The sequence below is a fragment of the Nomascus leucogenys genome, chromosome 1a, assembly GCF_006542625.1.
Source record: "Nomascus leucogenys isolate Asia chromosome 1a, Asia_NLE_v1, whole genome shotgun sequence".
NCBI classification, from domain to species: Eukaryota; Metazoa; Chordata; class Mammalia; order Primates; family Hylobatidae; genus Nomascus; species Nomascus leucogenys.
This window is the reverse complement of record NC_044381.1, coordinates 47,964,973-47,987,585: the sequence shown is the minus strand read 5'-3', so window position 1 is coordinate 47,987,585 and position 22,613 is coordinate 47,964,973. Positions and strand designations below refer to the sequence as shown.

At 34.8% G+C, this 22,613-nt stretch overlaps 1 protein-coding gene across 6 annotated transcripts in view; it reads right to left on the bottom strand.

Moving 5' to 3' along the window:
* Positions 1-22,613, bottom strand: part of AGTPBP1 (ATP/GTP binding protein 1) — a 197,102-nt gene that overhangs the window by 113,302 nt on the left and 61,187 nt on the right. For all 6 annotated transcript variants that reach the window (XM_030809308.1, XM_030809316.1, XM_030809325.1 and 3 more), the window contains 6 exons: positions 21,605-21,672; positions 18,393-18,456; positions 17,516-17,662; positions 14,182-14,313; positions 11,081-11,174; positions 2,602-2,639 (listed from right to left, as the gene is read on the bottom strand). In XM_030809308.1, the coding sequence (XP_030665168.1) occupies positions 2,602-2,639; positions 11,081-11,174; positions 14,182-14,313; positions 17,516-17,662; positions 18,393-18,456; positions 21,605-21,672 (543 nt within the window). The remainder of the gene's footprint in view (positions 1-2,601; positions 2,640-11,080; positions 11,175-14,181; positions 14,314-17,515; positions 17,663-18,392; positions 18,457-21,604; positions 21,673-22,613) is intronic.

Below are 22,613 nucleotides of genomic sequence, written 5' to 3'. Positions count from 1 at the left end.
AAATAATTTTATTGGAGTAGAATTAACACATAAATCCACACGTTTGACCTAATTTTATTATTTTTAAAAGTATTATTATTTAAAATTATTAACCAGAGGGTGCATTTTACTAAGATAGTGGCAAGGGAATCATATCAGAGCAACATACCAAGTCACCCAATGCTGCTCTGGTGGGTTAATTATAAGGGGCGCAAAATAATGTGCAATACCCATCTGAGGTTGTTTAATTACAAGGAAATACTAATCTCTTCTTAATCTCAAATATACCTACAAAATAATCACTAGGTTCACAGTATGGACACTAAGATAATGCAATAGTAAGGCTCCACTAGTTTTAGCTATCTGAATTATTACAGTTTCTAAATGTGTTAGTACAAACCTAAAACATAACACTGAAATAAACTTATTAATTCCCTTTCAGAACTATATTCTGACATTAGACAGACAGAAGACACTTAGAGCTAGGGAAAAGATTTCTTATGTGAAGGCTTTCAACCCTCTATTGTGTCTACAATAGCTAGTGTGCTAAGGTTGTGGCTATTTACAAAATCACTTCCATTGTTTTGACCAAGAAAAGCTTCACACATTTTACATGAATATACACTTTGTTTATACCAGTTGGAAATAAGCCTTTAGTTTACTAGCTGTGAATGTGATTTTGTTAAAAGCCATTATGATCATTCTAATTCCTATTACAAACCTTGTGTGTTTCCACCACGATTCCCAATAGCCTAAATGGAATTTATAAGAAACATTAAAATTCTTCACGAAAGATTAAGTAAGAAACTTGCCCATAATTCAAACACAGGTGCTGAGTGCCCCTTAAAGGAAGTGAACAGAGCTACATGCAATCCGTGCTGAGCACAATTAAAACATTAGTAAAGGGAACTTTATTCATGTATTCAGTGTACCAAACTCACAATTAGCCTATGCCTCTTCTTCCCTCTCTAAAGTCTAATTTATCCTTTTAAAGAAAATGATTGCTCCTCCCTGCCAAAACCAAAAAAAATTTGAAAAATAAATGAGAATGCTCTAAAATGCCATGATTTGTTTTAAAATATGCAGTAGGCTACTAAATTTTATTTTGCATCATTCGATTTTCATCCTATTTAGTGCCATGTGTCATCTGAAAATATATTAAATATAAACTGAAGTCATTCTACTTGTCAGTTACTTTTTTTTATTTTGATGGAATAAACAGGTATGTTTGCCCACCACCCTCATTTGAAAAAGGGAGGGAGTAAAAAGGAGATTACTACTAAAAACTGAAAATATTAAATTGCAGTCATCATGGATTAATTGATTTCTATAAAATACTTGCAACTTATGAGAATTTTGGCTTTTACTAACTTAGAATTAATGACTTCGTTATCAGTGATCATGAAAATTAGTAAGCTTTAATAATAGTTTAGCTTCAATAGCTATTCTAATCTACTCCAAATCAAAAATATTTGCCCATATTAAGAATTAATCTTTATACAGTTTGAACCACAAACTCAGAACCCATCAAAGCAAAGCTAAAAATATCTTCTAAAAGTAATCCACATATAGTGATCCTGGTCTAAAGCTTACCACATCATATATGAAAATAAAGCTACACAGCTAATCTGAGTGTCATACACTTCATTCGAAAAATAAAATTGTTAAATGAGAATTCTATTATTTACTACTAATACCTAAGGTGATTTTTAAAATTTAATAAATCATTACCAAATATTAGATTTTTGATCAATTCTTTATTTGCTATTATTTAAAAAAAAAAAAAAGAATTCTGGTAATTCAAATGTAAGGGCAAGTTGGTCTCACCCGACAGTTCTTGATGAGCTAAGCTGTTAATTATGTCTCCCTTATGGAGGGTGGGGTGGGGTGGGGTGGGGTGGGGACATATAAAAGCCACCAACACAGATTGTGAAGACCAAATGTTAGTGTGATTAAACAAAATGTTTATGTAATCAACCAACAGACCCCTGAAGCCCCCCCAAAAAAAATTTAAAATAGAGAGACTCAGTATCTTGGAGAGAAAAAATATATGTAAGTACAGACGATTACTCTCCAAAAGCATAAGACGTATCTACTCCAAAGCTTCAATTCTGATAAGGAAAATAGTGCTTTATTTTGTAAATGAAGTAGACTGTAAATGTATATTGTCACATTTTCTAAATGTTATATAAACTTACATTTATGGTAGAAACAAAATTTGTAGGGTTCTAAGTTACTCACAAAATCAGAGATAGTAGTTGTTAAAGATATTTCTTATAGTAAAAGTTCAATACCATGTTAGCTTAACTTTCAAAACATGATACTTATGTATTTTTCTCTACTAATGGACTTTTATGTTATCTAAATTACTTAGAAATAAGAAATCAATGTGCTTGACTAAATTATATAAATGTACTAAATAAATTATAGCTCAATAAACATAATATGGTATTAGTTATGATGCATATCAACTACACTAAAAGGAAAAATCAATTTTGACATTAGAATATTATAAACCAGCTTTATAACTACGGTCTAAATCTACATTTCCAGTTTCTTTAACATAGTAAATAGAATTCTCAGAAAAATAGTATCTAGTATTTCTAGTATTTAAAAACTTACTTGATTTTAGCAATGCAGCAAGAGTGTCTAAAGCAACCCTGTCAACACAACAAGAAAACACAAACAACAACAAAACTAGTAAAATTAATCTACAATAGTAAATTCATACAATCTTTTTCAATAAGTCATTATTCTATTATCTATTCCAAAGTTTACTCTTGTTTAAGGTAATTACACATGGTATTTCTCTGTATGCATCTCTCTCTTCAGCTTAAAATTAGATATGAAAAAGATTGAAATATCAATAGATGGGAACAAAAAAATGTTTTAAGAAAGAAAAAGAAGGAGATTAATAATGTCTAAGTTTTTGTCAGAAGTTAGATGAACGGAATCATTCATCAGCCTGTATCTGACCTGAGAGTTAACAAAAGAACCACACTATTAAAAATCATACACCGTAACTTGCAAAGAAATTAAAAACAAATTTAACACAAGTTCGTAACAACAAAATTCTATAGATATTGTAACTTTCTGACTTCAAAGTATTTCCATTCTATCAAGGTATATATCCCCCTATTTAAGGCCATAACAAAGGTAAAATATTTTGGAACTTGAAGGTTGGGGAGAAGTATCAGCCCTTACCATTTTTCAGCTATGACGCACCAAGATGAATAAGAAGCCTAATTAATATCTCAAAAACTCTTACTGTCCCTTAGAGGACAAAGCAATCACCCCCAAAATTGGAAGTATTTAAATTGTATTTGAACGTAAATACTCAGTCACACACAGTGAAATCAACTGCCATTAATCAGATGTAAAAATACACATAATATCACCATGGAAAACCTGTAATTCAAATTGTTTATTTTTAATCAGCTACTGAAGAAATGGCACTTAATTTCAATAATTTTTAAAATGTAAGGCATATACTATGGTACCTCTTGGTAATACATCAACAATTACAATTAATTTGCATTAAAATTGTGTGTATTATGAAACAATCATTTCACTCACCATTAAGCATTTGTTGAATGCCTACTTGATAACCACAGTAGCAAGTTCTTCATGGTTATAAAATTAGAAAACAAACTTATCTCTTTCACAGATAATTTTACAATCTACATAGTGTAATAAAAGAGCACACCTATGAAAAAACTGCTCAAGAAATTAAAAACAAAAAGGAGGTAATAAAGTAAAAGTTGCATACATCAGCAGTAAAAGGGAAGTAGCACGACTAGGTGTAGGTAAAGGTAAAGAGCATAACAGATTACAAGACTTAAGATGGGCAGGTAAAGTTCAAAGTAAAATCTGAAAAAATAATCCAGGACTAGGCACAGGGTAAGTGCTCAACAAATGCCCAATAAGAGGAAGTTCTTAATGGCTACACTTTGATTTACTGACAAAAATAAAGCAACCATGTAAATCTTTACAATAACGTTTGTAAAATAATAAATTCATACCTGTAACTTCCTCAAAACAACATGAAGTGTTGGTGAGTTAAAAATAAACATTATAAAATTTTATATTAAATTTTCACTGCATTGAATTATCAGTAAGAAACTTTCCATACTTTTTACACTTATGCAATAAAATGTACAGGAGAATACAAAACTGTGAGAATATGGATGGCTTTTAAATTGGTCCAAATTAAACACAAAACTAAACGAATATTCCATATGAGACTGCGATTTATAAAAACAAAAATGGAAAAGAAAACTACTTCAGCAAGACCTGACAAATGCCAGACACTGTTACAGGTGCTTTATATATGTGTTTTCTAGTTTCCTTCTTAAAACAATTTTGTTCCACAGAACTGAAATATAACATGCCTAGGGCCACATAAAATCTCAATGCAACAGAAAATGAATAACGTAATTCTCTTGTTGAGAAAGGAAATTATGAAATCAGAAATGTCAGTCTCCCTTTGAGAAGGCTATCTGAACTTTCACTTCCAGACAAGATGGAGTAACAGAAACCGGATGTACCCTCTCATTTGATGTAATTTTTTTTAATGGACAAAATGGAATGGCTGTTTAAGATACTGGATATTAAGCAATGAAAGATAGAGCTCCACAGAAATGGCAAAAATGAGATGAGCCCTACAATTGCCCCAGTTTACTACACCTTGAGAAAGCGACCAAGCTACAGCACAGGGTGACAGAACCTAGGTGGAGTCTGGCAGATCCCAAAAGTTGAGCACATGAACTCCCTGATTGAGGACATAGAGGGTCTAGGGAGACCAAGTCGGTTAGAGTTCACAGGGCAGAATACCAGAAAATGAAAGCTGTACAGAAAGAATGGCTCAGGGATTTCAGCGAGTTGTGTTTGAATATTCAGCAAAGTAGGGATCAGCACATGTGTGTGAAGTAACTACTAAGGCTGGGGAAAAGCCATCCAAAAGGACTGCAGAACCACATCTAGTATTCACACAGGGCTGAGAACAGTGCCTGTTCCCACCAATCACACTGGAAATCCTCATAACTCATGGGGTAGAGTGTTCGGAAGGATTCTGCCTCAGTAGTGGGGAATAATCAGTCCTAAACAATGCTTTGATCCCATCTAACAAATGTGAAAAGATATTTACAGATCAAACCATTTCTAACTAACTTAACCACATCCCAGAACAAACCTCAAGAATATTTATAGAAATACAAAAATATCCAGCACTCAACAAGGTGAAATTCACAATGACTGGACTCAAAAATTATCAAGCATGAAAAAGGCAAGGAAAAAAAGACCCATAATGATGAAAAAAAAAATTGAAACACACCTAGATCTGACATAAACATTAGAAAACATTAAAACACTTATCACAATAGTACTCCACGTGTTCAAGTAGGGGGAAGATTTAACATATTGCAGAAAGACAGTTTTTTTTGAAAAGCTACCAACTGATCCAGCCATTCCACTCCTAGATATCTATTCAGCAGAAATAAAAAATATATGACCATAAAAAGTCTGTGAATGCTTATATATCCAAATAAACATTCAAAAACTAAAAAGTCTTTATTTGTAAGTCAAAAACTAAAAACAACCCAAATGTCCCTTAATAGGTTAATGGATAAACAAATTACAATACAGCCACATAATTGTGACTACTCAACAATAAAAAGGAGTAAATTTTTGATACGTGCAACATAAGTGAATCTATAAATAATCATGACACATGGAAGAAGCCAGATCCACCCCACCACGAAGAAGAGTACACACACTATGATTCCATTTATATAAAATTCCTGAACTTACATGTAACCAAATCTACAGTAATAGAAGGCATCGTCATGACTGCTAGGGCCAAAAGGGAGAAGCAAGGGAAGAATTACCAAGGGCATGATAAAGCCTTTGGGGGTGATGGAGATGTTAGCTTGATGTGGTGATAGTTTTTCACAAGTTTAGCCATATATCCAGGACCACATTACGATTTTCATGGGCTCTAGACACTTCTTTGCCTTCATAGGCCCCTCCCTTCAAAAAAGTATTTAAAATTCATATAGCATTTTACAACCGTGTTGGTGTTGGTATAAAGATGAATGCACTAATATCACAAATGAAAACATTTTCTTCAGCCTAAAAGTTCATTTTTTATATGATTTTTAAAGAAATTATAACTCTTTTATGGGACCCTAGAAGTACTGTGCCTACCAAGTCTAAAGGCTTTATCCAGCCTATGTCCATTCTCATCAAATTGTACACTTTGAATATATAGATTTTATCATGTCAACTACATCTCAGAAATGTATTTTTAAAAACAGAGGTCAATCTAATATAAACTAAAACCCTCTTCCTATGGTTACTCTGTTTAATTTCTACATATTATAAATCCCTTCTATTTAAAAAGTGATTAAGAAAGCTAAGACAAAATATTTATTCCCCAAGGCACTACACAATCTGCTGATTAATCGTGTTAAGAAGGTCTCAAGACTCACTGCATTACATGTATTATCTACAGTAAGTAGCAGACTCCACTTACCATTCAACGGAATATGTTTCTTACCATTACTAAGGCTTCTTTGTCAAATTTATTCGAGACTACCATGATCCATCAAAAACATTAACTTCTATGTATATATAAAGATGTCAAGTTTTGTGAAAGACTACGCAAACTATGCAAAGTTAAGACACAGCTAACATAGAACACAGTGAAAGATCACAAACTGTGCTTACTGCTAAGTACATGCAGTTAATCACTGTTATGGGTTGAATTGTGTTCAAAGATATGTTGAAGTCCCAACCCCCAATACCTCCAAATATGACCTTATTGGAAAACATCGTCATTGCAGATGTAACTAGTTAAGGCAAGGTCATACTGGAGTAGGTGGGCCCTTAATACAAGAGACTGGTGTTGTTATAAGAAGAGAGAAGACAATGTGAAGACAGACACAAAAGGGGACAGTGCCATGTGATGACGGAGGCAAAAACCGAAATGCTACAGCTGCAAGCCTAGGAACACCAAAGATTGCCAGCAAACCACCAGAAGCTAGGAAGAAGCAAGGAAGGATGCTCCCTTCCAGGTTTCAGAGGGAGCACGGCCCTGCTGACAAGTTGATTTTGGACTTCTAACCTCTGGAACTATAAAACGATAAATTTCTGTTGTTCTGAGCCACTCAGTATGTGGACTTTGTTATGACAGCCCTAGAAAGCTAATACAATAACTTACATGCAATCACTTACAATGAACTCATAAGACCTTCCTTTCTACAGCTAATTCTTTATTCAAAATTGTAAAAATCTGAGAGTAATTTCAGAAACTCTTTCTCCCTACTGGCAGTTGTTTACACCTGTTTAAACCAAATAAAAGTGCTTCTGACAGTTTCTAATCCTAAAATAGAACATGTTTTTTCTGTTGATGTTTATTTTTCAACACTGGAAAGCTGGGATATGAACCCAGTTCTTTCGGATGGCAATGCCCATTGTGTTTGTTTCTTATTTCCAGTAGATTAAAAGATAGTCAAGTTTGGTGCAAAGTCATTTGTAAATTTTTACCAAATGTTATTTAAGAGTTATTTTTAGAACTTTACCACAAAGAAATTTCTGAAATTCTGTAACACTTATAAGCCAGAGTAAATTAATGTTACAAAAGAATTTCAAAATTTTAGATTTATTGAAATGCATAGTTTGTATTGTTAATTAAAATTTCTCAGTATAAATAATTTATACTTCCTCATATATTTTTCCAGTCTTCATATTTCCACAAAGAATACTATAAGCAACAATAATTCAAAAAGTAGTCTGTGGCTTAGATCTAGGAGATGTGAAGGAAAAAAAGCTTAAGTCCCCAGGTACTAATGAAGTGACATCTACTTTCAACTGTGGGTCAGTCCTTGCAATGACTTCCAAACCTATGGGGAAACTCAAAAAGATAGTTAAAATAACCTCCTGAGTTGTTTCCTTCTAGATTAACAGTTTTAAATCCAAAACCTAAAATTAAAAAGGAGAGGAAGCATAACCCTTCAAATATAACTCTTCCTCAATCTTCTTCCCATTAAATGTGGAGCACTGTTTAAAGGGAGGAAGAAATACAACAGAAAGTGTTAGATGTCTGAGGTTTTTAGTTAATTAGAGGAGAGACCCTCAGATTACTAAAAATGGTAAGAGATCGAGATATAGCAAGTTTGGTCAATGAATGGCTTGTTCTTTTTAAAGTAAAAATAAAGTAAAAGATTATTTTTCCTTTTTAAAGTAGAAATAGAAAAATAATGAATAATTCATCTTTTCTCTGATGTTTTAGATCCACTGATTTCTATAAGGTTTTGAATATACCCCATGTGGTATATTATAAAGATCCTTTTGAAATGCTCCATTTCATTTCCCCGGGAACATTTTATATTAGATTTGATAACTTGGTTATAATAGAGCATGAAGTACATCTTAAGTAGGAGATCATGGCCATTATATAAAAAATAAATTATAAAATGCCGTACCGATTAAAGGGAGAAACAGCATATAAATAAAAGCATAACGACTGTACTTTTAGTGTTAGCTAGGAATCATTCATACACACACTACTACATTGCTTATCTAAACTGTATTACATTAATACAGGCATTGTGCTAATTATAGGAATCATTTCATTACAACCTTACAATAGAGGTGCTAATATTATTACCATTTTACAGACAGGAAACTGGGGCATAATAAATTAAGTAACTTACTTGTATCCTAGGGCCAGTAAATGATAGAGCTAACATGCAAATCCAAGTCTGTCTGCCTGCAGAGCCCACTCTAAACCACCATAAGATACCAATATTCTGTGTTATTGATTGGATACAAACATTGTTTTGTTACATTTCATCAGACACTCTGGGATTGTGTATAACTCTTACACAGCTGTAACTATGTTGTCATCCCACCAAATAATATTTAATAGTTATGTGTGCAAGTAAGCTCCCAAAATATTTTAAAATATTTGACCCTTATTAAGAAAGGGTAAAAACACTGGAAATGTCCTGAACCTATTTGTTTAAGAGTAAAATCTAATCAAATAGTTCATGTGGACAAGTTCTTCATTACAAAAGATTCACAGCTAATAAACACAGGAAAAAAATAAAACTAGATAAGTTATTATTTTCCAACCACTAATGAAACAACAGATATAGGCAATGTCATGAATGACTGCTAAATCACTAAGTGAAAAGTGGATGGGGACATTTCTAATGGATAGATCACCTCAACTCAATTATCTTAAGTGACATAAAACAAAGTTGCCAGCTCCACCTATGAAATATTTTTGATCAGAAAAAACAAACCAAAACCCCAAATCTAATCAAGCCACAGTTTTATCAGTCTACAGAAAATGTAAGGGATATACTCATATGTTAAATAACTTCAGGATAGAGTCATTTTAAGCCAGAATGTGGGACATTTTAAAAGACCAATCACTCAAGTCCTTCAACAAATAAAACAAAACCAAAAAAGAGGGAAACTTTTTATTTCAAAAGATTATGAGACGTATCAATCAAACATAATGTATAGACTTAATTGAAACCCTGAACAAGCAAGCCACCTGTTAAAAAAAAAAGGCATTTCCTAGATAATCAGAAAATATCAGATATTAAGAAATTACCGTTAATATTGTTGGGCACAGAAAAGACAATTGTGGTAACACTAAAAGAAAAAAGATCTGTAATTGATAGTGATCATATTAAAGAATTTACAGATCAAATATAATGGCTGATATCTGCTTTAAAATACGCTACGAAAAAAGAAAAACAGAAAAGAAAAATAAAATTAACATGACAGATTTTTGATAGTACAACTGGGTAACAGGTACATCAGAGTTCATTATATTATCCTCTCTACATTTGTGTAGGCGTGGAAATTTCCTAAATATAAGGAAGAATAATGTATGTATCTTGTTTGGATTCTGATTCAAACAAACCAACTAAAAAGGGGCTATTTTGAGACAACTGGAGAAAACTAAACACAGACTAGATTTTAGATTGTATTAATTAAGTATCAGGAGGGAAAGGTGGGAGCAACACTTGAGCCTAGGAATTTGAGGCTACAGTGAGCCATGATCATGCCACTGCACTCCAGCCTGGGCAACAGAGCAAGACTCCATCTCAAAAAAAAAAGAAATTAATAATTTTATTAGCTATGATTGTAGTATTATGGTAATTTTTAAGTCCTGATTTAGTAGAATTATATACTGAGGTATTTAGAAAATAATATTCAAAGAAAATAATCCAAGAGAAAATATCTAGGATCTGCTTATAGAAATACACACACATTTATGTATATATAAAATACGTGAGATTTCTTAAAAGTACTCCAGGAAAAACAAACAAAAGTGTGGAGTGGAAATAAATGAAACAAAAATAGTGGAATGTTCAGAATTGTTAAACACAATAAGTAATTAATATAACTTAATATAATCAGTTTAATATAAACTCTATTTTATGTTATGTTTTAAAAATTCCACAATAAAAAAAATTTTAAAGAAAGACCTCTAAAATGGCTTAAGAAAACATTAAACTGTAACCAATAAATGAGACATGGCTTTCATTTTCTGAGGCTGAAAGGCCTAGGAATGAATAAAAATACATACATACATACATATATATATATATATATATATACACACACACACACACATCTGAGGATGGGGGAAAAAGAATGATGTGATTTTGACAAAATAGAAATGTATCAATTTAAGATTGTTCAGGTATTCATAAGAATGAAGAAGTCATTACAAGATTGTAAAATTGGGTGAGAAATATAGTAGGCACTCAATAAATGTTTCTGAATGAATACTCTATAGATAATCTTTTTTCCTTTTATAGTATCTAGAAATGTTCAGTCTAAGTTACTATAAACATTATATTCAATGAAGTCAAAACTGTCCAATTTTGATATATTTGTGAAGATTAAATTTTATACTAAAGAAAATCTTTATAATGATAAAATCATTATTCAAGAACTAAGAAATGAAATAACCCTGGAGACAATTTAATTCAACCTGCTCATTGTACATATCAAGATAATGAGGCCCGGAGTAACAAAGGCTATACCTATGTTTACATTCAAAACATTTACTCACTTTATAAGACTGGAATTCTTCTTACTAAATGGTCCAATGATTTTAAACATCAGTTCCACAACTCCATTTTTCCCTAAGGATACTGAATTCACAGCTGAGAGGGGGAGAAAGAGATGCAAAATTATTTTAAGCTTTGACAACCAAAAATGTGTATACTTAGTGATACATAGGCAAAAACATATACAAACTGTTTAGTAAATGTCAACTCAAGTCACTCTTGAAGTCCATCTAAGCTAACCACATGAAGAAATAGCGTTTTTTGTTTTTGCTTTGTTATGGAAAGTGCAGGGAAATTCTGAAACAAGTTATATGCAAAAAAAAAAAAAAAACTATTATAAAAAACTTCAGTTACTCCACATTTCTCTAATAAATTTAGTGAACCTCATTGAACACCAGGTTATGGGGATTCTGAAACAAGAATAAAGTCTCTGACCTCAAAGAACAAAGTGTACAGAGAATGACAGAAACAATAAACAAATAATTACTAAATTACTTTCAACATAGATTAAGAGTTGTAGACTATTTGGATTATACCATTGAGAAGTTCCCAATTCAGAGTGAGACACAGACATTTCTGGAGAAAATGATGCCTAGGCTCAGTCTTTAAAAGTGAGTAGGAGTTAGTTAGGACAGGAGTTGAGGTAAAGGGGTAGATGTGGCTCTGGACACAGGAATAATACAAACAACAGAACGAAGACAATGAACATCACGATGTGAGCAGTCACATATTGTTAAACACAGAGTATCAAACAAAGATACACAAATAGGAAGATGAGGTGGAAAAACAAGGTGAGAAATTATGAAGGGCCCTAGAAGTTGTTAATTCTTTTGACTATGGGGAATCACGCAAAAGGAACAACAAATCAGTTGTGAATTTTAAATAAATACGTCAGAATTCAAAGAACTCTGGGGAAGCTGGTTTTGAAAGACACGTTAGGAGGCTATGGTCTAGGTAACAGGTTATGAGGACTTTAATTAAAGCAAGTGTAGCAGGGAAAAAGATGGAACAATTTCAGTATTTAATATGGAATATGCAAATAATTACCTAACCAGAAAACTGTGCTAAACATTTTTAATTCTGAACAAATGTTATTAAATATATTGTAGAACCAGGCACAGTGGCATGTGCCTGTAGTCTCAGCTGCTTGGGAGGCTGAAGCACGAGGATCGCTTAAGGCCAGGAGTTCAAAGCCAGCCTGAGATGTATAGCAAGACCCTGTCTCTAAAAGAAAATTGTTTAATAAATAATTTTTAAATTATAGATAAGCCATTTGCTAGCCTTCTATTGGTTAATCCAATAAAATGCCACCAAAAATGTAGCTCCTAATATTTCTTAGGATGATCTTAATTTTCTCTGTATCTGTTTATTATTCCGTTATCCCTTCTAATTTCATGTCTATACTGTATTCCGTTGACCTTGATTGGAGTATTTGGTGGTTTAGCTGCTTTATTTTTACATTTGGGGGTTTTTGTTGCATTGCTGTTGTTTTTGAGACAGGGTCTTGCTGTGTTGCCCAAGCTGGAGTGCAGTGGTGTAGTCATGGCTCACTGCAGCCTCAACCTCCTGGACTCAGGAAATCCTCCCACCTTAGCTTCCTGAGTAGCTGAGACTGCAGGCACACATCACCACAACCAGCCACTTTTTTCCATTTTTTTTGTAGAAATGGCATCTCACTATGTTGCCCAGGCTGGTTGCAAACTCCTGGCCTCAAGCAGTCCTTCTGCCTAGCCTCCAAAGTGCTGGGATTACAGCCATGTGCCACTGTACCAGTGTATTTTATTTTTAATCCAATACAGTTTTATTTTTTAAATCAACTGCTTTTCTATTTTCTAATGCATATTTTTCCTTTTCCCTTTACTATTTCATTTCTTGACTTTAATGGTGTTTATTTCTCTGTTCTTAACTTCATTGGTTAGATATCTAATTCATTCATTTCCTTATGTTCTTTTTAATTACGTTAGTTATTTTAGTGTTCTAAGCTGTTTTCCACAGAGCACACCTTTAGCCATATTTTAAAGGTACTGATACACACACACACAGAGACATATACATAAGCTTACGTCTGTTTATATATTACATATATGTATATACGCAATATACACACATATCTAGTACTCTATCATTATTTTGCAATGATATTCTGCAATAACATATATTCTGCAATTCAATCTTAGGTTCTTTCATTAACCACTTCAATTCTGCAATCAGAGAATAGAAAAAAAATCCATACCTCATGGTTTGGAACCTTGTGTTAGTGAGTGTGTTTTGGGAGACAGTTTATCTGAGTCTATCTCTCTGTGATCCCTCTTCTCTTTAGCTTCCTCAGAGGTTCCCATACTAGTTACTTTCAGTTCTGCTGCTTCCCTATTGATTGTCGAAGAGAATTTGCCCCAGGTGACTATGCTACTGCATCCCTTCCTTCTTGGCTTTCCTCTCATCTATGACAGTCCAAAGAGGCACAGGAGTTTTTCCAGCTGCCAATACCCTCATATTCTTCCACATCTTTTCTACAGGCTGCCTACCCATCCTCCTCACTCCCATCCTTTATAAATTGGGGAAATTAGTTAGAATGTTCAAGGTTTTATCAACTTAACCTTCTTTTTTTTTTTTGTTGTTGTTGTTGTTGTTGTTGTTGTTGAGACAGAGTCTTGCTCTATCGCCCAGGCTGGAGTGCAATGGCACAATCTCGGCTCATTGCAACCTCTGCTTCCCAGGTTCAAACGATTCTCCTACCTCAGCCTCCCAAATAGTCAGGATTATAGGCGCCTACGACCATGCCTGGCTAATTTTTGTATTTTTAGTAGAGACGGAGTTTTGCCATGTTGGCCAGGCTGGTCTCAAACTCTTGACCTCAGGTGATCCACCCGCCTTGGCCTCCCAAAGTGCTGGGATTACAAGCATGAGCCACCATGCACAGCCCAACTTAACCTTACCCCACATCACTTTTGTTGTGGTTGGAGTCAAGAGTTAAAATGAGCCATATTAAATTTTCTCTTTCCTTTTTCACAAATATCAGAGGTTTACAGAATCAGGATACTTTAAAATTCTTTTTGTGTAACTTTACAACACTGAGTTAACTAAAAGCCACCTAAATACTCACAGTTGGCAGAATATACTCGTAAAAGCTGAAGGCAAGGTAGAACCAAGCGATGATTCTGCAAATTCTGCTTGACCAAATTCAGGGTTATATTCAGAGCCCCATTAATTCTAGCCTTTACTCCAAATTTTTTATCTGTTTAAAAAAAAAGACAATTTATTCACATGTAACTTTTCTTTTCTTTTTTTTGAGACAGAGTCTTGCTCTTGTCATCCAGGCTGGAGTGCAGTGGCTCCATCCCAGCTCACTGCAACCTCTGCCTCCCAGGGTGAAGCGATTCTCCTGCGTCTGCCTCCTGAGTAGCTGGGATTACAGGCACCTACCACCACACCGGGTTAATTTTTGGATTTTTAGTAGAGACGGGCTTTCGCCATGTTGGCCAGGCTGGTCTCAAACTCCTGACCTCAAGTGATCTGCCCACCTTGTTCTCCCAAACTGCTGAGATTACAGGCGTGAGCCACTGTGCCTGGCCCACCTGTAAGTTTTGAATGAAACCATATTATAAATCAATGATGTAAATTTTAAATTTATATTATGAATTAATATTATGAAATATAAAGTTGGCCTGAAAAGAATAAAATTATAACCCTTTTTTGTATTATTTTTAAAATAAAACATCCCTTTCATTTTAAAACATTAGTTGAAAGAATGTACTAAGAAACAGACAGGGGGATAGGGCAGGAGGATGGAGGCCGGAGTAGCCCAACACTTAAACTGTCATTTAAAAAAACTGAACTGCTCCACTACACATATACATCTGTCTAGTTCAACACACTTCCCAGAACACCATCACAGAGTTAAAAGGAACAAAATCTAAATGTCCATTACAATAGTACTTACTTAATATGAACCATATTCTTTTCTGACTTGTAAAAAAATAAAAATTAATGTAAAAAATGAACAGTTTATATAGAAAATAATCTGGCAAATATTACCAAATAAATTTCTAAAGGGAAATAATTCTTAACACAGAAAGGGAAGTGTTCTTAATTTTTATTCTCATGAAGAGATTAAAACAGTAAAAAAAAATTTAAATAAGAACTTAAGAATGTTAAGATTTATAGTAGACAATGGAGATACAAAAGGTGGCAAGGTGGGTGAGGGGTGAAGGTTGAAAAATTACCTGTTAGCTACAATGTTCACTATTCAGGTAATGGGTACATTAAATGCCCAGACTTCCCCACTACACAATACTGCATGTAAGAAATCTGCACTTGTACTCCTTCACTATATAAAAATACAAATAAAAATGAATTTTAAAAAAGACTTAAGGCCGGGCACGGTGGCTCACGCCTGCAATCCCAGCACTTTGGGAGGCCAAGGCAGGTGGATCACGAGGTCAGGAGATCGAGATCATCCTGGCTAACATGGTGAAACCCCGTCTCTACTAAAAATACAAAAAAAAAAATTAGCTGGGCATGGTGGCGGGCACCTGTAGTCCCAGCTACTCGGGAGGCCGAGGTAGGAGAATGGCATGAACCAGGAGGCAGACCTTGCAGTGAGCCAAGATCGTAACACTGTACTCCAGCCTGGGTGACTGAGCAAGACTCCGTCTCAGAAAAAAAAAAAAAAAGACTTAAACAAAATAAATAGGACCAGCAAACAAAGAATTTTAAATCAAAATAACTCAATATTCCTGAGGGAAAATTATTTTACCTCACTAGAAAAATCCCAGCCCTTTGGGAGGCCAAGGTGGGCGGATCATGAGGTCTGGAGTTTGAGACCATCCTGGCCAACATGGTGAAACCCCGTCTCTACTAAAAATAAAAAAAAATGAGACAGGCATGGTGGCACATGCCTGTAGTCCCAGCTACTCGGGAGGCTGAGGCAGGAGAATCACTTGAAACCAGGAGGCAGAGGTTGAGCCCAGATCACACCACTGCACTCCTGCCTGGCAACACAGTGAGACTCCGTCTCCCAAAAAAAAAAGCATTTCATTACCAAGTCTAAGAAAAAGCTGTGGCATTTTTTATTTTAAAAATTAAGCACTCTCCATAAGAAAACACTGGAGAAATGCTTCCGGACATTGGTCTGGGCAAAAATTTATTTAGTAAGACCTGGAAAGCATAGGTAACCAAAGCAAAAACTGACAAATGAGATTATATCAAGCTAAAAAGCTTCTCAACAGCAAAGGAAACAATCAACAAAGTGAAGAGATAACCTACAGAATGGGAGGAAATACTTACAGACTACTCATCTGACAAGAGATTAATAACCAGAATATATAAGGAACTCAAATAACTCAACAGCAAAAAAAAAGAAAAAGGATTTTTTAAATGGGCAAAAGATCCGAATAAATATTCTCAAAAGAAAACACATAAATGGGCAATGGGTATAGATAAAAACGCTCAACATTACTAATCATTAGGGAAATGCAAATCAAAACCATAATGAGATATCATCTCATCCCAGTTAAGAGAGCTGTTATCAAAAAGACAGAAAATAATAAATGCTGGTGAGGATAAGGGGCAAGGGGAACACTCATATACTGCAGGAATCCAAGTTAGTACAGCCACTATGGAAAACAGTATGGGGTTTCCCCAAAAAACCAAAAATAGAATTACCAGATGATCTAGCAATCCTACTGTTGGGTATATATCCAAACGAAAGGAAGTAAGTATATTGAAGAATATCTGCATTCCCATGTTTACTGCTGCACTATTCACAAAAGCCAAGGTATGGAATCAACCTAGGTGTCCATCAATGAATGAATATATAAGGAAAATGCAGTTTATTTATACAATAGAATATCATTCAATCATAAAAAAGAAAGAAATCCTGTCATTTGCAGCAAAATGGATGGAACTGGAGGACATTATGTTAAGTGAAATAAGGCAGGCACAGAAAGATAAATATCAACGTTCTCTTTCATATGCAGAAGCTAAAAAAACTGATCTCATTAAAGGAGTGAATAGAATAGTGGTTATCAGAGGCTGGCAAGGGTAATGGGGAGCGGGAGATAAAGAGGAGTTTGTTAATGGATACAAAAATACATTTCAATAGAAGGAATAACATCCAGTGGTAACACAATAGGGCAACTATAGCTAATAATAATTTATTATATATTTCAAAATAGCTGTAAGAGAAGATACGGAATGATCCCAACACAAAGAAATAATGAATGTTTGAGGTGATGGATACCCCATGTACCCAGATTTGATCATTACACATACATTTGTATCAAAATATCACGTGTACCCCCACAAACATGTACAATTATTGTGTATCCATAGAAATTCAAAATAATATTTTTAAAAACTGAGTAGTTACAAGGTGAGAGAATCAATGTTACAAAAATAGTTCTAGATTCAATAATCATACAAATGAAATCCCTTACCTTTCGGTCCAATCTTTGCAAGAATAGAATGAATCTGTACCATTAAGTCCTCATGTGGGGGAGATTCTTTGCTGGCATTCATAAGTAACTGCAACAATATTTGTGAACCACCTTTGGTGACTAAGAAACTCACTCTTCGACCTCCACCTAAAAATTTAAAAAAAAAAAATTTAAACAACAAATCCTCCCATATTAGGTATCATAACTTGTTAGCATTCAAGAAATGGGTAAAACTGATGACTTCTAAAATCAAACAAATACAGCCAGGCACAGTAGCTCACGCCTGCAATCACAGCACTTAGGGAGGCCGAGGCAGGCAGATTCACCTGAGGTCAGGAGTTCAAGACCAGCCTAGCCAACATGGTGAAACCCCGTCTCAACTAAAAATACAAAAATTAGCCAGGCATGGTGGTGCACACCTGTAATCCCAGCTACTTGGGAGTTTGAGGCAGAAGAATCTCTTGAACCCAGGAGGCGGAGGTGGCAGTGGGCAGAGATCATACCACTGCACTCAAGCCTGGGTGACAAGAGCAAAACTCCATCTCAATCAATCAATCAATCAATAATATCAAACAAATACCATCAACATATTTTGTTTAATCTCATTTATTTCGAAAATAGCACACAAAGGGTAAACACAAATCATGCTGAAATTCTAGGTTCAAGGCTGTGAAATACATGGCTATGGGGTAGTCTGAGGGATACTTGAAGATACCAAAAACAAAGCAACAACAACAAACTATGACATTTCAGTTTCTAATTCCAATACTCAGAATAGCCTCTATAAGAGTATCAGAAAATTCCAAATAAAGTGAATATGATACACTGTTGATCACTGTTCAGGAACAGAAATTAGACCAAAGAAACAAAAACTTACCAGCTGACACCAGCTCAACAAGAATGCTTAAGATATTAAGTGTAGTTTGAAGATCTTTTGTGTTCTGAAATAAATAGTTTGTTTTATTAAAACATTGTAAATTTTTGATTCCCAAACTTTTGAATCCATTGGGAACTACCCATATTTTACAAATGACCTTTCCAATTTCTCTAGGAACAAAGGTATTCAGGTTTTCACTATTCTCTTATCATTTCCGTCTGTTTCCTTCTACCTTTAAGAACTTTTACAAATCACTTTGAGTTATTACTTGCTTAATATCAACATTACTAGAAGAATAAATTTGTCATTCGAATTCCTCATCTTTCTATCAAATAGATAATAAAAGTAAATGAATCCAAATGTAAATGGCACCACAATATATCTGGTGACAATCACCTAACTGCCCTCTCAGAAGGCAATCACATTATCACTTTCTTGTGCATTCTGCCAAAGATAATACGCACACATAAAAGAAATCCATGTAAATATACACGTGCATACAGGTTTATTTCTCCAAATGGTATTGCCCTATAGGTACTATTTTGCACATTGATATTTTACATATCAATAGATACAGAGCCTCTTTATTCTTTTTGAGGGCTACAGGATATATTCCATTATATGGCTATATCACCATTGTTTATGTAACCAGTCATCTACCCATGAAATATTTAGGTTGCTTTTAATATTTGGCTATTAAAAAGTTTCAAATTTAACTAAGGATATATATTTACATGTGGTAAAGTACATCTGTATAGTAAGGTAAATGCCTACAATTTCAAGGTCAAAGAATATGGGGTTTTTTTGTTTTTTTTTTTTGAGACGGAGTCTCGCTCTGTCGCCCAGGCTGGAGTGCAGTGCTGCAATCTCGGCTCACTGCAAGCTCCGCCTCCTGGGTTCACGCCATTCTCCTGCCTCAGCCTCCCAAGTAGCTGGAACTACAGGTGCCCACCACCACGCCCGGCTAATGTTTTGTATTTTTAGCAGAGACAGGATTTCACCGTGTTAGTTAGCCAGGATGGTCTCGGCCTCCCAAAGTGCTGGGATTACAGGCGTAAGCCACCATGCCCAGCTGGGCCTTTAATAGATATTACCAAATTGCTCTCTATGAAATAATTTATACTCCCATCAGCAATGCAGAAGAGTGACTATTTCTCCAAGTTTGGACAACCAATCTAATAAGTGAAAATGTTTCAACATTGTACTTTGGTTTTATTTATCTTATTAAAAGTAATGCTCAATCTCAAGTGACATCTGTGTTTCTTTTTCTGAGAACTGCGCATAGCCTTTACATGGTTTTTGAGGTGTTTTTTTTTTCTTCCTAAATGAAGAAGTTCTTTTTTTTCTTTTTTTTTTGTTTTTTTGAGATGGAGTCTCGCTGTCACCCAGGATGGAGTGCAGTGGCGCGATCTCAGCTCACTGCAAGCTCTGCCTCCCAGGTTCACACCATTCTCCTGCCTCAGCCTCCCGAGTAGCTGGGACTACAGGCGCCCGCCACCACACCCAGCTAATTTTTTGTATTTTTAGTAGAGACAGGGTTTTACCGTGTTAGCCAGAATGGTCTCAAGTCTCCTGACTTTGTGATCTGCCTGTCTAGGCCTCCCAAAGTGCTGGGATTACAGGTGTGAGCCACCACACCCAGCCTTTAACTGAAGAAGTTCTTTACATATCAAAGAAATTACATAAGCCAAAAAGCTCTTCCTCAGTTTTCCAAGTATCCATGTCGTGTTTTTCTACATCCTTTTGTTAATATAGTTGAATCTATCAATCTTTTATAGTTTCTATTTTTTCATACTTAAAAAAGCCTTCTTTGTTGTAAGATTATTTTAAAATTCGTCTTTCTTTAGTATTATGATTCCATTTTCCATCTTGAATCTTTGCTTCATGTGGAATTTATTTGGGTGTGGAATGCAGGAAGTCATCATTCAATGTTACCTTTTTCCAGATAGCTACCAATCACTCTATTTCTCACTGATCTGAAATGCTACCTTTAATAAATAATACTAAATTCCCATATGCATTTTATTTTTGGATTTTCTATTCTGTTACACTATAGTAGTAGTCTATTACTCATGCATAATTTCCAAACTATTTTAATTACTGAAGATTTCTAATGTTCTTTGATATTTAATGGGGATAGTCCCTTCTCATGTATCTTCATTCTCAGAAATATGCTTTTTATTTTGCTGATTATGTCTACCCATTTGGACTTTAAAAACAAAACTGTTAGGCCGGGCACAGTGGCTCATGCCCGTAATCCCAGCACTTTGGGAGGCCGAGGCAGGCGGATCACCTGAGGTCAGGAGTGCAAGACCAGCCTGGTCAACATGGTGAAACCCCGTCTCTACTAAAAATACAAAAATTAGCTGGGCATGGTGGTGTGCACCTATAATTCCAGCTACTTGGGATGCTGAGGCAGGAGAATCACTCAAACCTGGGAGATGGAGGTTGCACTGAGCTGAGATCGCGCCACTGCACTCCAGCTTGGGCAACAGAGTGAGACTCTGTCTCAAAAAAAAAAGAAAAGAAAAGAAAAAGAAAAAAAAACCTGTTGGTAACTTTTATTGAGATTGCTCTAAAGTAACAGATCAATCTAGGGAGAAATCACATCTTTATGATGCTAAGACTTCCTATTGAAGAACATAAATTCATTTCTTGTTCTTAACATTGCAACTGAACAAAATACAGAATCCTGATTCTGAATATGTCCTGTTGGTCCACCCAAAACTTTACACTGGCATAGAAATTCAATTATCATCAGTATAATATAGTTAACCAATACGTGTAGTAAAATCACAAATGTATACCAGCTAAAACAATAAACGATAATTTTCAACGTCAATCATTTGTTTTAAGCTTAAGATTTATTTCCAGCTAATGTTTTATTTTCTATTACCAACTAGAATGGCATGTTAGGATTACAATTTACAGTTATCATTATAATCATATAAGGGAAATATACTTCAATAGTCACCTAATACACATTAGAATATTTATACCACCATTCCAAATAGTATTTTAAAAACCTAAAACGAACTTCCATTCACTGGCTTTACCTCTAAAATAAAAATTGTTACATATATATGTGTGTGTGTGTATATATGTACATGTGTATGTGTTTCTGTGTGTATTTACATACACACATAGGCTTTTTCTTCTTCAGTATCACTTGGCAGTAGTAGTTACATAATTAAAGTGTGTCACTGATTTACCTCTAATGTTGACAGCAGAATTTCCATTCCTGTAGAACCTTTGGCTGTCATTTCTCTCCTTGTTTTTTCTGAAAAGTAGCAAACAATTTTTTTCTCAAACATAAATTTTTAAAAGTATGTATAGTTTTGTTGCATATAGCTAATAAAGATTCAACAAGTCTCCACTGGTACAGTAAACACTCTAACTTGGTTCACAGACATTCTTCCCTCTGATGTTGCTAATTCTACCGTATGTGGACTTCAAGATTTCAGTTAACATGGCGTTCTTCACATTTCATCACGGCTCCTGTCATGAATTAGATGATCTCTATTCATCCATTTAAAATCTTAAAATTGATAATATAGTACAGGTGCCAGAACTAGGAGTAAGGTAGGAGTCTTACCTCATCTTCATGAGTAGAACTAGAAAATTGATCATCAAAATGGGTGAAAACAAAAACCTACTATCATTTTCCAATGTCATGATTGTATTAATACCTTTTTTTTGAGATGAAGTCTCACACTCTGTTGCCCAGGCTGGAGTGCGATGGCACAATCTCCGCTAACTACAACCTCCACCTCCCGGGTTTAAGCGATTCTCCTGCCTCAGCCTCCTGAGTAGCTGGGATTACAGGTATGTGCCACCATGCCTGGCTAATTTTTGTATTTTCAGTAGAGACAGGGTTTCACCCTGTCGGTCAGGCAGGTCTTGAACTCCTGACCTCATGATCTACCCGCCTCAGCTTCCCAAAGTGCTGGGATTACAGGCATGAGCCACCACTCCTGACCTGTATTAATACTATTTTAAAATTCTGTATCACACAAAAATAAACAAAACTAACAAAAGGCTACTTCTGAACAACCTGGAGACCAGATCACCCAAATGATCCTTTTCCTCTCATTAGGATTGGTTAAAAAAACAAAACAAAACAAAACAGCATAAATTATTTCTATTAGGTGAAGGTTTCTAGAGCTTCTTCACAATTCTTCTCCTTTGATTAACAAGAGAAGAAAAGTACATCCTAGGTCA